The 20,226-nt window shown below is 41.1% G+C and overlaps 1 protein-coding gene across 1 annotated transcript in view; it reads left to right on the forward strand.

Annotated features, from left to right (window-relative positions):
* Nucleotides 1–20,226, forward strand: part of LOC113164575 (aryl hydrocarbon receptor-like) — a 67,960-nt gene that overhangs the window by 38,240 nt on the left and 9,494 nt on the right. The window contains exons 3-4 of the mRNA XM_026363930.1: nucleotides 17,350–17,519; nucleotides 17,869–17,958. Coding sequence (XP_026219715.1) covers nucleotides 17,350–17,519; nucleotides 17,869–17,958 — 260 coding nt within the window. The remainder of the gene's footprint in view (nucleotides 1–17,349; nucleotides 17,520–17,868; nucleotides 17,959–20,226) is intronic.

Below are 20,226 nucleotides of genomic sequence, written 5' to 3' on the forward strand. Positions count from 1 at the left end.
GGTTTTTCTGCAGCTGTGATCGGAGGTGGATGATATCTATATATTTAATAAAAGGGCGAGATCGGATCAGTTTATATCACATTTCCATGTTAATCGCAGCTGTGCAGATGTGCAGTCTGGATTTAATTGTGTAAGGCTGCAGGGAGCGTACAGCAGAAACACAACACTAATGTTAAATCAGTCGGCTGTTTCTTTCTGCCGCTTGGCGGATGATAACTCATCCGCTCAGACATCCAGCTGAAGGTTCCCACTTCACACTTTAGTGTTCGATGTCTGGAAACTGTTCTACGATCTGTTTAAGGCCTCTCTGTTTGCGCCTCGGGCAAACGACTATTAAAAGCAATAAATTCACAGAAACGATCCCCACCTTCATTTACGCAATCACACAGGCCCACTGCTCACTAGTGGATAACATACACATTTATTGCGTGTTTGTCTTTCTAGTAGCAACATTTGTCCAAAATACACAGAATTTCCGGAAACAGCCACGTCAGAATGTTTGCAGCTTTCTGCCTGAAGCAAACATAAAAGAGGAAGTGATAAAGTTTTATCTGGGTGTGGGTATTTCCTCTTTGACTTTCAGCAGGATTTAAGAAAAACCTTTAAAAACAACCTCTTCATGAATATGGAAATGGGAATTATTACCACACAGTAAATGCAAACAGGACAAAACTGACTGGATTTTACGTTGTTACACTCCAGCAGGTGTATGTTTGCATAGATGATCGCATTTTCCCGCCCAGTAGGCCTCACTTCCCTCACAACTAAACAAAAGGGAGAACTGTCTGCTCTCTGTAACTGACGTGTATTTAACCTGTATCTCTCAATCAAACCGCCCACCATCTATGGAAATAATGAACCATCACTCACATTTCATAGTGAGCGTAAGAGAGAGAGTGTCTCACCGCAGTGGCAGCCAATTGCTACCACTTCCGCCTCATGGCACCCGCAACACGTGGCCTATGAAAAGAAACTGGCTTGTTTGAGGGTTTTAAAGGCGCCGTGTCAGCAAAACCTAGTTTTGTTTACATGGCGATTTACTGGATTGTTTTTACATGAAATTTTAATCAAGGCACAGAGATGTATCAGCACATGACACAGGTAGGAGATGGTGTCATACCATTAAAGGAAACAGCTTCTTCTTCCACTCTTACATTGGATTTTACATCCAGTGTCTGTTATTTAACCCCTGTAAAAGAATAAAGGAAAAACCTGAGGATTCGCTGATCGCATGTGGTGACGAAGGTTTTTACCAAATCTCCCACAAAAGAAGCATTTTTCTACTGTTTCAAGTCACAACAGAATCACAGCAGCACTTTTACATCAGATTTATTTCTCTTTAGTTGCATCAGCCGTGAACAAAGTGATTTTGTGAATAAAACATCAAAACAGACAAAACATGTCCGTGTTAAGACTTAATTAAATTAAAAACCCAAATACATGTTAAATAAAGAGAAGTCACATTTCATGATAGAAATCTGAAGTGCCTCCATTTTCATTATGTTTCATTATAAAATATTTATTCTTAAACTTACTCATCCAAAAATCCAAAAGTCTTTTTCTAGAATGATGTGGCATCAGTACTCACTGATTTGACAGTTTGACTCCAAAACTGAGTCAAAGTGAAGCAAATTAACCAAAATTCAGCTATAAATAAGTGACACAGCAGTCAGCGCATCATGTCCACGCTGAAATCAGAAAACTCGTCACGCTGGACAATAACAGACAAAGAGGCAGAAGGATAAAATAATCCACGTCCTAACTCTTCAGTCCACCTTAAGGGCGCCTGTCTCAGGTGAAAGCTGGGGGGAAGGCTGAATCACGGCATTATTGATGTAATTTTACGGAAGCTCCTCGGGGTTTCACCGCTTGCCACCGAGCCGAGACAGGAAGCTGCTGAGGTCGACTGGGTTTTCCTCTGATTCACTCGTTTAAAAAATGACGCAACAGCTCAGAACAGGCCTCAGATACCGGGAAAGCTTTGCAAAGTGGCATCTGAGTGGCTTTTGTCCCACTGACTCTGACATTTGATGAATAGATATGTAATCAAGTCAAATCGTTGCTGAGCAACCAGTAAGACGAAGTTGGTTTTTGGGTGGATTTACACTTTAAACAAGAAGGAGGCGCTGTTCTTCATCAGCAAATCATCAGCGGCTGGTTATTGTAGTGGTACCATCACTGCCTCCCACGTGGGAGACTAGGGTTCATATCCCAGCTGTGGCCTAACACCAGTAGGGGTCCTTAGGCAAGACCTCCTCACGCTGCCCTGCCTACCCTTGTACCTTGTAATGACTTGTAAGTCGCTTTGGATAAAAGCGTCTGCTAAGTGTAAATCAGGCTAAATCTTCATTTTATAGACGATTAAGTGGAAAAATAAACTGCATATTAATCAGTAATGAAAATAATCTAAGATTAAGAACAGATTGTTGCTTCGAAATGGGTCAAAGATGAGTGAAGAGAAACAGAGCGACTGATCGCTCAGACATGATCAGACAATGTGGCTCCAGCCAACTCCTCTGATCAAACTGATAGTGTTTCCATGTAGAGTGCAGGCGTCTCTGCCAAGAACAGAGCTCCACAGTGTTTCTGGGTGTGTGGTTACATACTTTCACTCGTGTGTGTGTGTGTGTTATTGTGCATGTTTCACACATATCTGTGTGTGAAAAACTTTATTTTAGTGCATATTTGTGCAGTATTTGTACACACATGCATGTCTGAATGTACGTGTATGTTTTCGTGCAGCTGCAGGCATGTGCACCCTCGTGTGCACATGCTGTAAGTTGTTTGATATGTGACCTAACGCTGTGTAAACTATCTCCACTCCGTTTATGTAAGATAAGATCTGGTCAGCTCTGCCGGTTCAGTTCAGCTCCAACCTTTCATTCAGTTCTTGAGTTCTGACAGGAGTGAGACCTCTTCCCTCGGTCCTACCCCACCTCACCCGCCTCCTCACCACCACTACTCTCTCTCTCACCCTCTTTCCTAAATAAACTCTTTACACGCAACTCCTCTGGCTACCTGCCGAGCTGTCTGCTGCTGAGAGCACCTGTCAGTCAGCGCTCAGGGGTACAATCTGACTAGTTTACTCACTGAATGACTGATTGACAGGCTGAATAACTAGTTCAGCAACTAGTTCACTGAATCACAAGGTGCATTTACTGACAGGTTAACTAGTTTTTACTGAATGAGCAGCTGCCGTACTAACTGACTGTCTGACTAGTTCTCTGACTGAGTAATTGGTTTACTGAGTGTTTTTCTTTACTGACTAATTGACATGAAAATGGAGAATTCTGATAAAAACTCGTGTCTCTAACCATAAAATGTTCTGGTTAAGTCGTGGATTAAATCACCATTAATAGTAGTAAGAATAACAGAACCTCCTGCGCTAACACTTGAGTTTTTGCATCAAGACAAACTGTTGCTGTACAGAGAAACAAACTGAGGTGAAGTAAAATCCTGAAATATGCCTGAGCAGAGAGTCGGTGCAGGGAAGGATTAATGTGGCTACACCAAAAGGCACAGGAAGCAGAAGACACACATATCTGCTGTTAATATGAGTAACCCTCGAGGTGATAATGCTGTCTTGAGTTCATCATTTTTTAAACCAGGTTTGGTGCAGGCGGACACAACTAGCCTTTACCGCTACGTCCTGCCTGATGACTGTGTAGATGGAAAGTGTGTGTGTGTGTGTGTGTGTGTGCGCATGTGAGTGTGTGTGTGTGTGTGTGTGTGTGTGTGTGCGTATGTGTGTGTGTGTGTGTGTGTGTGTGTGTGTGTGTGTGTGTGTGTGTGTGTGTGTGTGTGTGTGTGTGGTTTCCTGTTCTCAATGGGTTCATGGCACGACAGCGATAAGACCGGAGCTACATTATTACCTAAACCTCCATTACTGTTGCTTTATTGCTCCCCCTCCTCTTCCTCCCAAGTCTCCCCTCCTCCCCCCCTTTTTCTAAACCTCCTCCACGTTCTCCTTTCACCTTTAAACCTTTCGGTTTCTCTCGTCCTCCTTCCTCCTCTCTTTATCTTCCACCTTACACCTCCTCCTCCTGTCTTTCCTCACTCCCCACCTCCTCTCGCGTCCTATTCCTCTCTCCTTCATTCTGTTTCCAAGATACAGGAGCACTAGGAGGTGCCTAGTGCTCCTTCACCTCCTCCTCCTCACACTGCTGCAGTCTGTCCTTCTCCTCTTCACCTCCTCCTCCTCACACTGCTGCAGTCTGTCCTTCTCCTCTTCACCTCCTCACACTGCTGCAGTCTGTCCTTCTCCTCTTCACCTCCTCCTCCTCACACTGCTGCAGTCTGTCCTTCTCCTCTTCACCTCCTCACACTGCTGCAGTCTGTCCTTCTCCTCTTCACCTCCTCACACTGCTGCAGTCTGTCCTTCTCCTCTTCACCTCCTCCCACAGCTGCAGTCTGTCCTTCTCCTCTTCACCTCCTCCTCCTCACACTGCTGCAGTCTGTCCTTCTCCTCTTCACCTCCTCCTCCTCACACTGCTGCAGTCTGTCCTCCTCTTCACCTCCTCCTCCTCACACTGCTGCAGTCTGTCCTTCTCCTCTTCACTTCGTCCTCCTCACACTGCTGCAGTCTGTCCTCCTCTTCACCTCCTCACACTGCTGCAGTCTGTCCTTCTCCTCTTCACCTCCTTCTCCTCACACTGCTGCAGTCTGTCCTTCTCCTCTTCACCTCCTTACACTGCTGCAGTCTGTCCTTCTCCTCTTCACCTCCTCACACTGCTGCAGTCTGTCCTTCTCCTCTTCACCTCCTCACACTGCTGCAGTCTGTCCTCCTCTTCACCTCCTCCTCCTCCCCACAGCTGCAGTCTGTCCTTGTCCTCTTCACCTCCTCCTCCTCACCGCTGCAGTCTGTCCTTCTCCTCTTCACCTCCTCCTCCTCACACTGCTGCAGTCTGTCCTCCTCTTCACCTCCTCCTCCTCACACTGCTGCAGTCTGTCCTTCTCCTCTTCACTTCGTCCTCCTCACACTGCTGCAGTCTGTCCTCCTCTTCACCTCCTCACACTGCTGCAGTCTGTCCTTCTCCTCTTCACCTCCTCCTCCTCACACTGCTGCAGTCTGTCCTCTCCTCTTCACCTCCTCACACTGCTGCAGTCTGTCCTTCTCCTCTTCACCTCTGCACACTGCTGCAGTCTGTCCTTCTCCTCTTCACCTCCTCCTCCTCACACTGCTGCAGTCTGTCCTTCTCCTCTTCACCTCCTCACACTGCTGCAGTCTGTCCTCCTCTTCACCTCCTCCTCCTCACACTGCTGCAGTCTGTCCTTCTCCTCTTCACCTCCTCACACTGCTGCAGTCTGTCCTTCTCCTCTTCACCTCCTCCTCCTCACACAGCTGCAGTCTGTCCTTCTCCTCTTCACCTCCTCTTCACACTGCTGCAGTCTGTCCTTCTCCTCTTCACCCTCCTCCTCCTCACACTGCTGCAGTCTGTCCTTCTCCTCTTCACCTCCGCACACTGCTGCAGTCTGTCCTTCTCCTCTTCACCTCCTCCTCCTCACACTGCTGCAGTCTGTCCTTCTCCTCTTCACCTCCGCACACTGCTGCAGTCTGTCCTTCTCCTCTTCACCTCCTTCTCCTCACACTGCTGCAGTCTGTCCTTCTCCTCTTCACCTCCTCACACTGCTGCAGTCTGTCCTTCTCCTCTTCACCTCCTCCTCCTCACACTGCTGCAGTCTGTCCTTCTCCTCTTCACCTCCTTCTGCTGCCTCAAACCTCCACCTTTCACCTCAAGTAACCTTTTTCATCCCCGTCCTCATCCCACCTCTTGCTCTCCTCCTCCGTCAGCCTCCTGCCCTGTTGCACCATCTTCTCACCTCATGTCTTCTCCTCCCTCCACCTCCCCCTGCTCCCCCTGCTCCTCCTCTCCCTCTTCATCATTATCTACTGTATAATAACGTTTAGCAGTTCCAAATTGGGGAACATGTAATCATTCTTTCAAAGCCAGTAAAGGCATATCAGACGTTTTGGCACCATCACACAACAATCGTACTAAATGTTTTCCCTCTCTCCTCGTCTTTTCCTCCGCCGGCCTCCTTCCTCTCCTTTCTCAGCTCAGGATGCCGGGGGTTGAAAGTTCGCACGCGAGCCTGAGTGTGTGTGTGTGTGTGTGTGTGTAGGGAAAAGAGAGTTGAAAATAAGCAGCAACTACAGCAAATTAGCCGTATTTCCATCAGTTGTGTTGAAGCGAATAAAGCGCCTTCCTGAACTTCAGATGTTGTTTTCTTTCTTTCTGCTCTCTCCTCTTTCTTTCTTTATTTCCTTCCTGTGTTAATTTACCGCTCTGGGTGTGTATCAACATCGTGACCCTCGCGGCTTTTTCTGCCTTCTGGATGAGGACATGTTGCCAAACTCTGCCGTGAAATGAGAATTTCTGCAAAATTGACTCAAGTAACCTTTGTGACACTTTCTGGGCTGAAAACATAATTAGGTGCATCCGTCTTTCTACAATATTTGAGCTCACATTCTCTGTAGATGCAGTAATGTTCAATATAATAAACAGGCCTTTGTCAGACGAGTACACTTCCACAAAAACCACAGTCTCGTGCTGTCAGCTTGTGGGTTTGCTGCTTTGCTTGAGGGTACCGGGATGCTATGTTAAATAGGTTTTTAAAAGGCTGACACGTATCTGTGACGGTGTTGTTGGTAAAAAGCTGTACCTTTATTAGTGTGAAATAAAATTCACTTTTTGTTACTTAAACCGAACCTGCAGCAGCAGCTTTAATTCAGCTTCTTGTCCAGAACCTGCTTAATTTGAACCAAATGTTATTAAACTTTATCCAAAAAAAGTTGAAAGATTAAGTTTCTGCCCGTTAACTTATGTTTGAATCGATTAATTGTTGCAGTTCATGACTTTATGTGTCTGTGTACCTGTTAATGATGACATTTTACATTACATTAACATAAAAAGTGAAATAGCTGAAACAGGGCAATTATTTATGATAATTTTTGTCCATATTTGGTCATTTTTTGTCCTTTTATGGTTATTTCTAAAACTTTTATGTCTCTTTTTGGACAGTCCTGCTCTTTTTATTATCATTATTTAACAGTTTTGGTCAGTTTGTTGTTTTTTTGTCTCTTTATGATTATTTTTTGTGCATTACTGGTAATTCTTTGTCTTTTTATGGTTGTGGTCTTTTATGAACTGTCTGTGGACATTCAGTGGTTGTTTTTGTCCATTTGTTTCTATCTTTTTTTTATTTTATTGGTAATTGTTCAACAGTTTGTGGTCATTTTTTTGTTGTTTTTCTCAGTTTGTCTGATCGATTTACATCTGCACTGCTTTTCTTTACTGAGCATTGACACGAGGATGATACTTTTCCTTTTAACGGCAGTAGATCTTTCAGATTTCAGAGACATGGAGTGATGAACTTTAGCTCACTCTGAGGGTGTGGTTGGTGGGTCGTGTGCAGCATCACCCGAGGGTGACCTGCTGTTCAGACACAGGAATGTAAACGCTGAGACGTCTCCTCCAGCTTTATCTCAACATGCCGGGGGTCAGAGGGCAGTGCTGTCTTAGGAAGATCAGGTTCAGGGCTGGAGCAGACTCTGTGTGAACTTTCAGGGATTATCCCAAGAAAGGAATCATTCGTCAGTTTCAGGCGCTTCTCTTACTACACGGCCTGAAGGCAGAAAGTCTCACCTTTTCTCAATCGCATAGCGAACAATCAAGTTTATTTGTTTGCTTAGGACGTCTTTTTTTTTTTACTATTTTCTGTGGGCGCTCTGGTTGGGCGTGGTCATCAGTGGTTTCAAATAGTTGTGGCTTTCAAATTGAAGCTTTTAACCACAGAGCAGGAAGTCAGTGTAACGACAACCGTGTAGTGAAGGAGAGCAGGAAGAAAACAAAACGAACAGTCAGTACTTTCGCATTAAGGCTTTTTAAAACTCACTGATGAGTGATTAGTGATGCTTCATTTGGACTTAAACAGAAAGACAACACTGTAAAATACACTGAACCCACACATGGAGTCTGTGTTTTCACTCATGCTACTGCACCAATTCAGTTATCTTTAAATATGTATTTATTATAAGTTTTATCTATTGCTGTTGGTCATCAAACAAATATATGATGGTATCATGGCATCTGTGAACCCGGATATCAGAATTTTTATTTGAAAAAGACTTTAATCAGCAATGATAGTGTTAATCAGTTAGTCGGCCTGTTGCAGTTCTGGGTAAAACCAGACAGACTGATTTTACTCAGAACAACCAGAGGTGTTGAGACAAGCGTTGTACATGTGATTTCACACCCCCCCTACACAGGACCCCCAGACTAATGTAGACACAAAACTACTAGAAAGGAGATGTACTGCGATGTACTGCGGGTTCTATTTTTGATCAGTCTCCAACCATTTTTGTAATTATATATGTATTTTTCATTTATCTGCCTTTTTGCTTGTTTTTTTTTTTACTGACCTCTGTGTCCAGTAGGCCCTGTTGGTAAACTGTCCATGTGTGTAGGTGAAATATGGAAGAGATTAGAAGAATTATCAGAGCTTATGACAGCACCATCTAATGGACAAATAATGTCATTAGGTTGATGCAGAGCTCGTATGATCTGTGCTGTGTGCCTGTGCTAAATTGAACAAAATGTTGGTGATCAAAGCGACAGCAACGTAACAGGAAAGACGACACATCAGACAACAGATGATACATGTTAAAAACTCAGAGAGATGATTTAAAGCCACGGACCAGATGGAGAAACACTCAGGGGGAACTTTGAATCTGAATCCTTCTCGATTTCCAAACCAGACAAGACCTTTTCTGTACTTTTGGCGCTCATGTCCAAACCTGCACAGGAAGGCTCACAGAGAGCGGGAGAGCCAGTATTTCTGAGACTGAAAGGGAGAAAGGAGAGAGAGCATGAGTGTTGGTGATCCTGATCTCCCGTCACCCACTCCTCCTCCTCCATCCTGCAGTCCAAAGGGATGTAGAACAATGGCTCCATTCAGCTCTTGGGTTTCAAAGTCGTAAGAAACCGCAGAGTGCTTCGAAGCTGGTGTTGGAAGACGGAGGGCGGCGGGTTCGCAAATATGATAGAAAGAGAGAGAGAGAAGACAGATGGGGAGGTAGGGGGATTTGATGAGGGTCAACAAGTGCACAAGGTTCCATGGTACTCAAAAACGCATGGCTTCAGCAACATTTTAGAAGTAAAAAGGTAGAAAATGTGAAAAAAAGTCAGATTACGAATCTTTAAATGTCTGTTTTGTGTCCGACAGCACAAAATGTTCAGTTTATTACCATGAATGTTGAGGGAATTACATTTTAATTTCCAATCAATCTGACCATTGTCACCTCAAGATTTCTCCAAGGGAATGAATAAAGTATCTCATATCCTGATTAACTGCTAAGTGCTAGGTTCATTAAATTTTAGAAAAATTATGACAACTGCCCCTTTTTCAGAGGGAATTTCATAAATTAATTCATAAATGATTAAGAAAAGAAAAGCATTAAAGCCTACAAAATATTTTTCAGTTTATTAAACCAATTAACAAATCTTAACAAAAATAAAGTTTTAGAAGATGGAATAAAGATTAGAAAAATACTACTACTGTACTGTACAGTATAGTGGCAGATAAAGTTAGAAAAATAAACAGGTTTGTGCAGAAGAATGTTATTTTGCTTTATCTCTCAACCCATTCACAGGGTCTAGTGCAAACACACCCTGATGAAGAACAAATAAACACTCCTATATGGATCATATGTCGATACAATCATGCACTGGAGCACTTTTAAAGCTTTAAATCTTACTGTCAAACCGTCTGACCACCACGAATGTTCAGTATAGAAACATGAAAGCATAGAAGAGGCATACTGCAGGCACCAGGCACAATGTTTTGATCAATGTACAGTCCCCAGATGAAGCTCAGGGCCCCTTCTTCATTATGAAGCTGAGGAAGAAGAAGGGGTAGAGGAGGGTGTACTGGGATTTGGAGGGTTCTTCTGTTTTACGAGGGCTCTGGCAGTTGGTAAGAGTCAGCTGCTCCTTGTTAAAACCCCAGCATTAGGGGTAGAGGGGGGTAAATTAAAATGGGTTTATACCACGTCACATACAGAGTGGGAGTTCCTCAGGGCACCTACAGCAGTCATCTGAGGTTTGATTTTTTCCCAACTGATTCACGTTTATGCATTTTCTATTAATTTCTCTAAACTATTTATTTTATTTGACAGACAGCCTGTTTGTACATTCTGGTTCCTTTTGTACTCGTCATCTCGTCTTTTCCTCTTCTTTATCTCCAAGTTTTATCTATTAATACCTCCTCGCATGCATCTTTCATTTCTTCCTGTTAATCAAACTTCTGCCTCATCCTGTTCTTGGTACTAAAATAGCTCATTGTTGCTGCACTGAGACGCTAAACCACTAAACCAGATCGCCTCCAGCTATGAGAGTGTGTTCAAAGCTCTAAAGTCTGAGCATGCCCAGGCAGACCCCCTCTTTACACACTTAGACCAAACCCACAATGGGGCAACAGTGAAACTGAAGACACAGACTCTAGAAAATTCTTGCCTCTAGTTTTGTGCAACATCATTTTTTACTCGATATATGTTAACAACCCACACACACCTTATGTTGTTGGTGTTATGTACATCAACAAATGGTTCGTATTAGCATTTAACGTTATCGTCCGTTCTTGCACAATGTGTCTCATTGAGTCGACATGAAGCACAAGTTCAGTCCTGTCCAGGCTCCGTGTGGAATGTAGCACATATAACTGTAAATGTCACTTTTTTCAGGTGTTGGTCGTCTAAATTTAGAGTCTTTATGCGTCATGTGTTGAGAAATTATATTTATGTAAGATTATCCTCTGTAAGCCTTGTCTATCGTTCCTGCACGCTGAAGGAATGTTTGTGTGCGGTCAGGTTAGAGAAAAGATGTCAAACCAGGTGTCATGAGACTCTGCAGCATCACTGTCTTACAAGAACTAATGATTCCTCTAATGGAGACTGTGCTTGAAGGTTTATTGTATTAAATTATAGTTTCTCAGTTTTTGTTCTACTTCATGTTTATTATTGAAGTTTTAGTGGGTGGTGGATTTGTACTGGTGTTCATTATATTAAGAGGTGTTTCTAATGTTTTGGCCAATTCATTTATGTAAACAGAGTGACGAGAACATTAGATACACCTCTTATCATAATGCAATAATACAAAATTGTTAAATATTTGCTGGTTTTACCTTTTAAAATGTGAGCGTTATCATAGTAAAGGAAGCTTTTGTGGAATTTAGATTAATTATTGGAAAAATCTGGGAAGTTGAAGTAGGTGATTTTTACTATTTATTGATGTATCATAGACTAAATCATCTATTAATTAATAGAAAACAGTGTGCAAATTAACTGAAAATGAAAGTAATCACTACATGTAGTTGCAGCCCCATAAAATCTCGGATGCTGCAAAAACCCCTCCTGTGAAGCTGCTAAATGCCCCAAAGCAAATTGCGGTGGATTTACTGGGAAGCTCCCAGGTGGGAATCTCCATAGTGCTGTTGATGTGAAGCAGGCAGTTGCTGGAAATGAGTGCTCCACAAAAATCTTTCTTGGCTAAATAAACACGCCAAAAAAGCTGCGCCTCTTTGCACCTAGTCCGGGTGAAGTGTTGAGCGCTGCTGTAGGCCTCCAACAAAAAGAGGATTTGGTATTTCAAATCATGAAATGTGAGAGTGCATGCAGTCGACTGGCACTGTTGTGTTACTCCATAAATCACGGTAAACGCTGAGCAGAGCGTGCCATGGGAGCAGTAAAACAGTTGGCAGGGCGCAGGGGGAAAACTCCCAAAGACGAGAGGGAGAGAGCGCAAAGGAGCATGGGATTAAGAAGTGAGTCTGTCTTAACATGAAGCTGTTATTGAAACTCGCATGTGACAGGTTCACAACACATGATGGGAAATTACCAAAGCTTCAACAGGTAAAGAGTCTTCACGTGCGAGCAGTTATTATAGTTCTTTATACTTTTGCAGCTATGCGTGTTATTTATCAAACTGCTTCACAGTGTGTGGTGCGGCTCTCTCTGAAATCATAGATGCTAGTGCAGAAGAATTAAACAGTTTTAAATTGACTAAAACCCAATAACAACGCTGATTTCAGAGTTAAAGGACGGCTACATTTGGTAAAAAGATCAAGATTCATGTCTTCATGTGATGTTTCTGAGGATGAATACCCCAGTATTTAGCAGCAGGTGAACACTGTTCAAAAATTCCAAGAAGGCAGAAAGATCACTCACAGAGAGCATGCACCTGTTACTGATCACTGAGCTGGACAGAAAACAACAGTGTTGATGGTCACATCTGAAGAACAAATGCAATTCTAAAGTTGAAGAAAGAAAGGTGAATTCAATGAATTTTCAGTGAGCCTCAACAAGACATGATTTGATTGTATGTAAAACGTGAGAGCTTTTTCTTTTTGTGCATTTAATCATAATCAAGAGTTTAATTTCCTTTACATGCACACATGCTAGCAAAGATGCTAATATGCTTAATAATATTATGACTTCTACCAGTTCATTTGTGTCATGCACAAGCTGGGGGCTGCTCTGTCAAGACACTTTTTTCCCTTTTCACATAATCATAATTAATATTAGCATAAACAACAAAGTTTGCATGTCTTAATAAGTGCTGTACCAGCTAACTAGATGTAGCAAATCTGTACTGCTTTAAGAAGAATTAACCACAGGATTCAGAGAATTCCAGAGTTATGAGATTGTGTGACGTCCTGGAGATAAATGACTGATTTTGTCCATACTTAACTTTCAGCTCAACTTTAACTGGATCATTAACAGATCATTATCTTGGTGATAATGATCTGAAACCAATGAACAGACGCAACAGAATTAACAAGAAACAGACATTTATAGAAAGATACAGCACATGTAGCAACTATTCAGTGACTGAAGCCATTTTTGACACTTGCAGACAAACGTTACTGCAACAAGCAGTAAAACATTGATAAAATATGACAAACTTCATTTTAGTGTTGATAAACTGCGATAAGCTGACTTCTCATTATAAAAGAGACTAAAATGTTTTTCTTTAATCTGTTCTAGTAGTTTGCATATTTCTTCTTATATCTGCTCTTTTATGTCTTTTTCTCTCTTTTGATGCCACGTTACTTTCTGTTCTTGCATCAGTAGTAGGTTTTTGGAGCTCGCAGCTTGCAGGGTGGCCAACCCTCAAACATGTGTGAAACAAGTGAAACGCAGCTTTGGGAACGAGTGGTAGGCAGCACCAATAAATCAAGCTAAATTAAACAGACAGTGGTGTAAATCAACATCAGAGGGCATCTCAGTATAATAAAAAATAAAATACTGAATACTTTCTTTAGCTTTTTGTCTGTTTCACAGGCTGATTCATATTTTACCATTGGCTCTTCTGTGTATTTTGATAATTGTTCCAACTGTTCCATAACTCAAAATATGCGTTCCCCCTAATATTTTCATGGATTTAATCGAACCAGACTCTACCAACCAGTTTCCTCTCGTGTACCATATAGTCTAGATGGTAATGTCAACTAAACACCAACACTATTTGCATTTCCTGCCACCTCTTGAAAATATCTCCTTTTATTTCCAGCTAAAATGTTTGCTTGGTGAAACATACACCACATGGTACCACTGGAAGGAGATTTGTGCCTAGTTTTAACCACACTGGTACATTTCCTCCCTTGGTGCTTTAGTGTGTGGAACCAAACCATCTGTTTCGGTCGTACTTTTGCATTTCCTCATTTTTGTACCACACTGAAATTATATGACTCTACTTTTCCTTGCTACATTCATTGGTCCCAACCAGAATATTGGTTTCATTCACAGAATTTAAGCAATAGTTGGAAAATACACGTAATTGCTTTTTGGTTGAGAAAATGATATAAGCAGATACAAATGAATATAAAACAGTAACATATACATTATAAAATGTTTTGATAGAGTTTGATATGATTATGGACACCATTATTGTAAAGTGAAGATTTTTAGGTTTTAGACTGCTATTTTTACACCATATATACTTTTTTCACAATTATTCCTCAGCGTTTTTTCGATATTTAAGGAATTATCATCCAGGAATTTAAAAATGGGCTTCTTCACTTCATGCAAACGTGTTTTGTTGACAGTTGACACTGAGAAAATAAAATAAGCAATTAGTAGTTGTAAAGTTTTCTAAGTTTATTCTTTAACAAAGAAGAACATCTATACTACCAGTGGCATACTTATCTTATTTAATATCCGTCTTTCTCCTTTATAAAACAGCTGCGGTTTCAACACAGACAAATCCATATGTTGCTGGAAAACACTTAAAGGAAATGTAAACCCTGTAAGATGCTCGCAGGCCAAAACCACTGGCAGCGCTAAAGCTTCTCAGTCATTTTGAGGATTTCTAATGTTGGCCAGTTCAGGGTGAGCTCAAGTTCGTGCCAGGTTTAGGGTGTAGGCTTGCTTTGTGTTGGGAATGATGTTAAAACCTATAAAGCACGAAGGTTGTTTGGTTAAATAAGACTAAAGCATGAAATGGATCTTATCTGTGCAGCACAGACAGTAAAAGCTTTACGAGCTTCCTGGTGCAGCTTTTGGATTAAACCAAATCAGACTGGGACAAAACCTTAAAAGGGTCATATCGTGCTTTTTGTGTTCTGATGTTACATGTATACGTTTGTGAGGCTGGGTGTCCATGTTTCACAGAGTCAGAGGCCCATACATTGAAGTGAAGATGTGTTAGCATGCTGGCTGATACAGTGCCCAAGTTTCAGTCTGACGAATTCTCTTTGTTCTCACCGTACCTAAAGGTTGAAAGACGGTGCTGTTCCCACTGAGGACAGTACGTTCGGCCCACAGGAGGACTTCCACAAGCTGACCAATAAAAACAGAGTAGGAAGAAGGGAGAGAGGTATCCTTAAAGATAAAGGAGCTCAGTCAAGCCTTTGTAGTCTCAGTGGAGCCCCAGAAGAAAATGTAAACCCTAAATTAAGCATAAGATGTCTTCTTTAAATGTCTTGTTTCATTGCATTAAATCATTTCATTTGAATCTTGAGACATGACAGAGTCCTCGGTGATCACGAATCATTGAGTTTGAAGTTAAGGGTTTCACTCTGAAACAGTCATGGAGTGAACGTTGCGCCTCTGTCTTTGCTGACTGGACGAGCACCAGATCTAAAATTACTAATAACGTAAACACTTTTCTCCACATGTTTTCCACTTTTTCATGTCAGAAGTCATTTTGTCAGAGAAGTGAAGGAGGAGCAGAGAATTTTAAAACCTCCACAAATAACCACATCTGCTGCAGAAATGTCTTTACCAATCATTCAGAAAACCCACGCTTTGCAGACTTTCCATGCAAACTTTCAACCATCCTTAACGCCACGTGCATCGCATCACTCAAAATATTATGTTCAAGGTTATAAAAACACTTACTGTAGAATATTATACTAATATTTCAATGTTTATACTCTAAACTACATGTAGACCAACTGTGTCTAATGTGTTTTTGTTTCTTTTTTAATTAAAGTCTGCAAAGAAGCACAAGTGCCTATACAGCTACATCCTATACTATATCTTCAGTTCAATATCATTTCAAAATGATTTGCTTATTTTGTTTCTTTTGTTTCAGTATGAATGCACATTTCACTTATTTAATTAATTTGCATTTAACAATTAAGAGATCCAGAGGTTTTATTTTATAAAAGTTTAATGTCCATTGTATATAAGAACTCCTACTTAAAGCTAACCTAAAGTAAAATATAAAGGGTACTATATATAAAAGAACTTGATTTTGTGCTGTCTGTCATTTATAAAGATGCAATTTTACAGCAAAACTTGATCTTGTTGTATATAATCACAACAAGGAGAAAGAAAAAAAATGCTCAATTTAACTGTTTCTGGTTATACGTTCTAATCTGAGACTTATTATACAGTCTGTCTAAATTATACATGAAATTCTTTTTATGATTGTTTTGCTGGAGGAGATGCTGCATGTTTCCATCTCATTTAGGAGCAAAACTCTGAGAAAAAGCTCGATCCAGATCGATTGAGTCGACCACTTCATATGAGTCTAGTCTTCCAAAATTGCTGCAGCCCCGCTGAGTTCGGTCCTCGGGGGAAAACACTGAGGCCAACGGGTAATTTTGTGGCTCTGCCTGTGTCCTCGTTTGGCCTGGGCCGAGCCGGGCCAGTGTGTGAGTGTGGTGTCGAAACGATTCTGTAATCCAGCAGCCTGCACCGCCTAGGGCTGCACTTTTATCAATGGTAGTTTCACAGATTATTTTACCTTTTAGTGCTCTTTTTTGTCAGAACATTGTGAAAGTTATCTAGTGTCTAAACCTCGAAGTGACACTGTTCACTCCTATTGATAATTTTCTATATGAATTGGCTTATTTTGGCCATAAAATGTCAGAACTCTGTGAAGGACTCCTACAGCTCAGTATCACAGCTTGAGATGCAGCAAATAATTACTTTAATAAAGCTTGAAGTTAATTTCTCCTGATTACTAATCTATTAATTAATTCATTCAGCTAAACATGCAGATTTATTTATGTGTACAGATTATGTCATCTATTTTTGTTTTATTTATGTTAGAAATGTAAAAAATATTGTTCATAAGATCAAAAAGCTTCAGATTATGTCTTCGCATTTCACCCAACACAGAATGAAAACTGAGATTTGCTCGTCACAAATAATTTAGTCCGCTGATCGTTACAACAGGCAGAAAACAGACTGAAAACTTTTATTTGGTTCTCTTCGTCCTGCTCCATTGGTCCATCCATCGTCATTCTCAGCCGGTCTCCACTAACATCCACCTGTTTCCTCTCTGAGAGGATATTTTAAGGTGCTCTGGGCAGTTATTTTTCTCTCTTGTTTTTCTGCTGCTGTCTGAGTTCAGTGACAGTGTTGTAAGAAGACAGGAAACATCAGGCGACTCCACCCTGATAGAAATAGACAACCATGTGTTCTTCCTCTTTCTGTTTTCCTCACTTCACACTTCAGATTTCACTGCATATTTTTAGCAAATATGTAGTTCTCGACAGAGACGTCCAGGAGTCCATCAACCAGAAAATGTCTTTGTGTTTATTTGTTGAAGTGTTTTGTCCTGTTCTTTTGTCCTCTTGGTGGTTTCTTCTGTTGTGTTTTCCTTATTTTGGATTGAACCAGGACAAGTGTACAAATCAGAATAGTGTGTGATGTCTTTCAAAAGGTTAATAAGACAAATTAATTCAACAGCAGGAAACAGTAGAAACACAGATTTAAGGGTGATCATCAGATATAGTCATGTAGTTCCAGAGAATTGTTTTCTTTGAATAGTTTGCTTCCATTTTTAAAATCAAATATAGTTTTCGTTTTAATAGTTGTTTTATCTTTTTTACCTCCAGCCACCATGAAGAAAGGACAGAACGGATCCAACTGGACTAGCGAGCGGAGCCTGATGTTCGGGGGAAACATCCAGAACGCACCGACTCCACCTTCCTCCTCCATGCCCTCCTCCTCCCAGGTGACGTCCATCGACGGTGTCAGCTTCTCTGAGGGAGATCTGCTGCTGCAGGTAACGCTTCACTGTGGGTTTTTAATACAATAAATAGTTATGTGTTGTGTAGTTGATGCTTTATTAATTCCAATAGGGAAATTCTTGTGGACAGGTTGCCTACCTATGGTGTCAACGGTTCAGGGTTCAATATCGCGTACACACATGGACTGTGGACATGGAATGTAGTAAAACACTGTTAATGATAGAAAATCTGTCTTTATATGAGAAATTAGAAGTGTTGACAATGTCTGCTGTCTATGAAACCACTTATTACATAAATATATAGGATAAATATTAGGACTACTAGAAAGTAGGCATAATGAAGCAGCATATGTCCAAATCTCCAACAAGTTTCTCTTTGTTTCAGGCTCTGAACGGCTTCGTGTTGGTGGTGACAGCTGAAGGTTATGTCTTCTACACATCTCCCACCATCCAGAACTTCCTCGGCTTCCATCAGGTTAGAACATGTTATGAACTACAATAACGGAAACCATTATACAAAACATAATACAGGATACACAGAAAAAATAAATAAAATACACCAATACACTGCCCGTCTAAAAAAAATAAAAAAGCACACAGCCCTTAGCTTTGATTACTGCACACATTCACCGTGGCACCGTTTCAATCAGCTTCTGTAATGTCACAACATTTATTCACGTCCAGAGTTGCATACATTTTTCTCCAATATCTTGTTTTGATGATGGAGAGTCGGACGCTGCACAAAGTCTTCTCCAGCACATCCCAAAAATTCTCTATAGGTTTCAGGTCCGGACTCTGTGGAGGCCAAACCATGTGTAAAATGATGCGTTATGCTCCCACATCACATCTCACGTCAGTGTAGTTTTAACTCATCACAATTCCAGTTTCAGATGTGTACAATTTAAACCCAAATTAAAACCCATGAAGAATTACTCTCTTCTATTCTCCTTGCATGTCTTCAGTAAAAGCAAAATCCTCTGTTATAAAACAGATCACATTAAACGAGTTAATGTCTGCAGTAAAATATAATAATTAATGTTGGAGTTGACACATGTTGGGTGTGAATTTGCCAGTTTCTGTGGTTCCTTTATGAAAAACATGATGAAAAGGCCCATTGAGCAACTGTCCAGTGCTGCCATTACCAGCAGCATTATTACCCAACACCTCAGCGGCATCTCTGTGTGTTGTCACACAAATTAAAAGCTTTTCAACAACATTTAAAGACCTGGGACTAAGGAAACTCCATCTGTAGCTGAGTGTCCTTTGTATTCTCTGTCCCAGAAGTGATGAAATCTTCCAGTATGAGGAGGAGTCTGTGCACAGAAATTACTCTTTGCTGAACAACAACCTTTTTCCACTTTGTTGACCTCCTCAACTCTGATGTTCCTCTTAAAACATCTTGTAAAGAAACACTCTAGTACATGTTTTTTTTGTGCCTATTTCCTGCCGTCTACAAAGCAGTTAGTTTCAGTTCTCGTTTATACGTTATAAAAGTCAGATCTCAAATATTTGAATGCATCACAAGGATCATCTTGTTCTCTTAAATCACATGCAGTCACATGCAGGAGCTCATTTGAAATTGCTGCGTGGCAGCAAAAGCAATAAAGTAGTTGTAGTTTATGCTATGATTTAATGTGAGGTATGATGGTAACTCTAAACCGTTTGTAGAGATGATCTCAATCTAAAATTGAAAGTCAGCAACCACAGTGTCACTTGTAGCACAACCTCTTTTAAAGCTGCTCCATTACTTTTTATGGAGAAATAATGGACATTGTGTGCAGCATTTAGTCACATCTAATTCAGCAGGACAACATGCTAAATGACGAGCACAAATGAAAAAACACATGTTAGTCATGTGCCTGTGTGTGTTTATGTGCTTTAGTGTGTTTATGTGTGTGTATTCATGAGAACTGAACTGCTTTGTTGGCTGTGAACTCTTGACTTGTAAACACATTTGTTTGAACCGGGGTTAAAAATGTCTGCAGTCTGTGAGGGGAAAAAAACATAGTAAAAGCTCTCGCACACACACATAAGGGTAAACACACACACATTAATACACACCACAGTTTTTAGTTGACACAGTCTGAAGTCAGGATGCTAATCAGGGAGGAAAATGTTTTGTTCTCGAGGCTGCAGTGGCACCAGATGTTCAGAGCAGGTAAAATGTGAAACTGGGTGAAGAGAAAACAAGGACATAAAACTGGATATTAAAAGAAGAAAGCTTTGGGAAGGAGGAAGGAAGGAAGGTTAGGATGAGTTTCTAGGTGTTTTTACTATACTTTTACTATACTTTTAGTATTTATTTGAGTTCCTGTAGCGGCAGAAAGATAAATTCTCTCTCAAATCCTGACTTCACTTCACTGAATTTAGCAAAGGCTGGTGAGCAGTTTTAAACCATTTTTCAGCACCACCAACAAAGGAGGGTTTTATGTCAGCTTTGTTTGTCGATGGTTGAGTAACAGTAAGAGGCTGAAAGGTGTGGTTCCTTCAGCACCTCCAGCAGAACAACGTCCCTGTATTTCCAGCCTTAAGTCAGTGGCATTTATCCAGCCAACTGCCTGTCAGTGCTGAGAGTATTGTTCGCACTGTGTGTGTGTTTACATTTGCATCATCGGTCTTGAACGCAGCTTGCCAGTACAAACATGGGAAGAGCTGAAGAGCCAACAAAACGTTCACCCAAACGGTGACTGAGCTGGAGAAGAACCTGACTCCAATATTAGTGCCAACACTCACAGCCTCAGGA

Source organism: Anabas testudineus, chromosome 2, assembly GCF_900324465.2.
Source record: "Anabas testudineus chromosome 2, fAnaTes1.2, whole genome shotgun sequence".
Classification (NCBI taxonomy): Eukaryota; Metazoa; Chordata; class Actinopteri; order Anabantiformes; family Anabantidae; genus Anabas; species Anabas testudineus.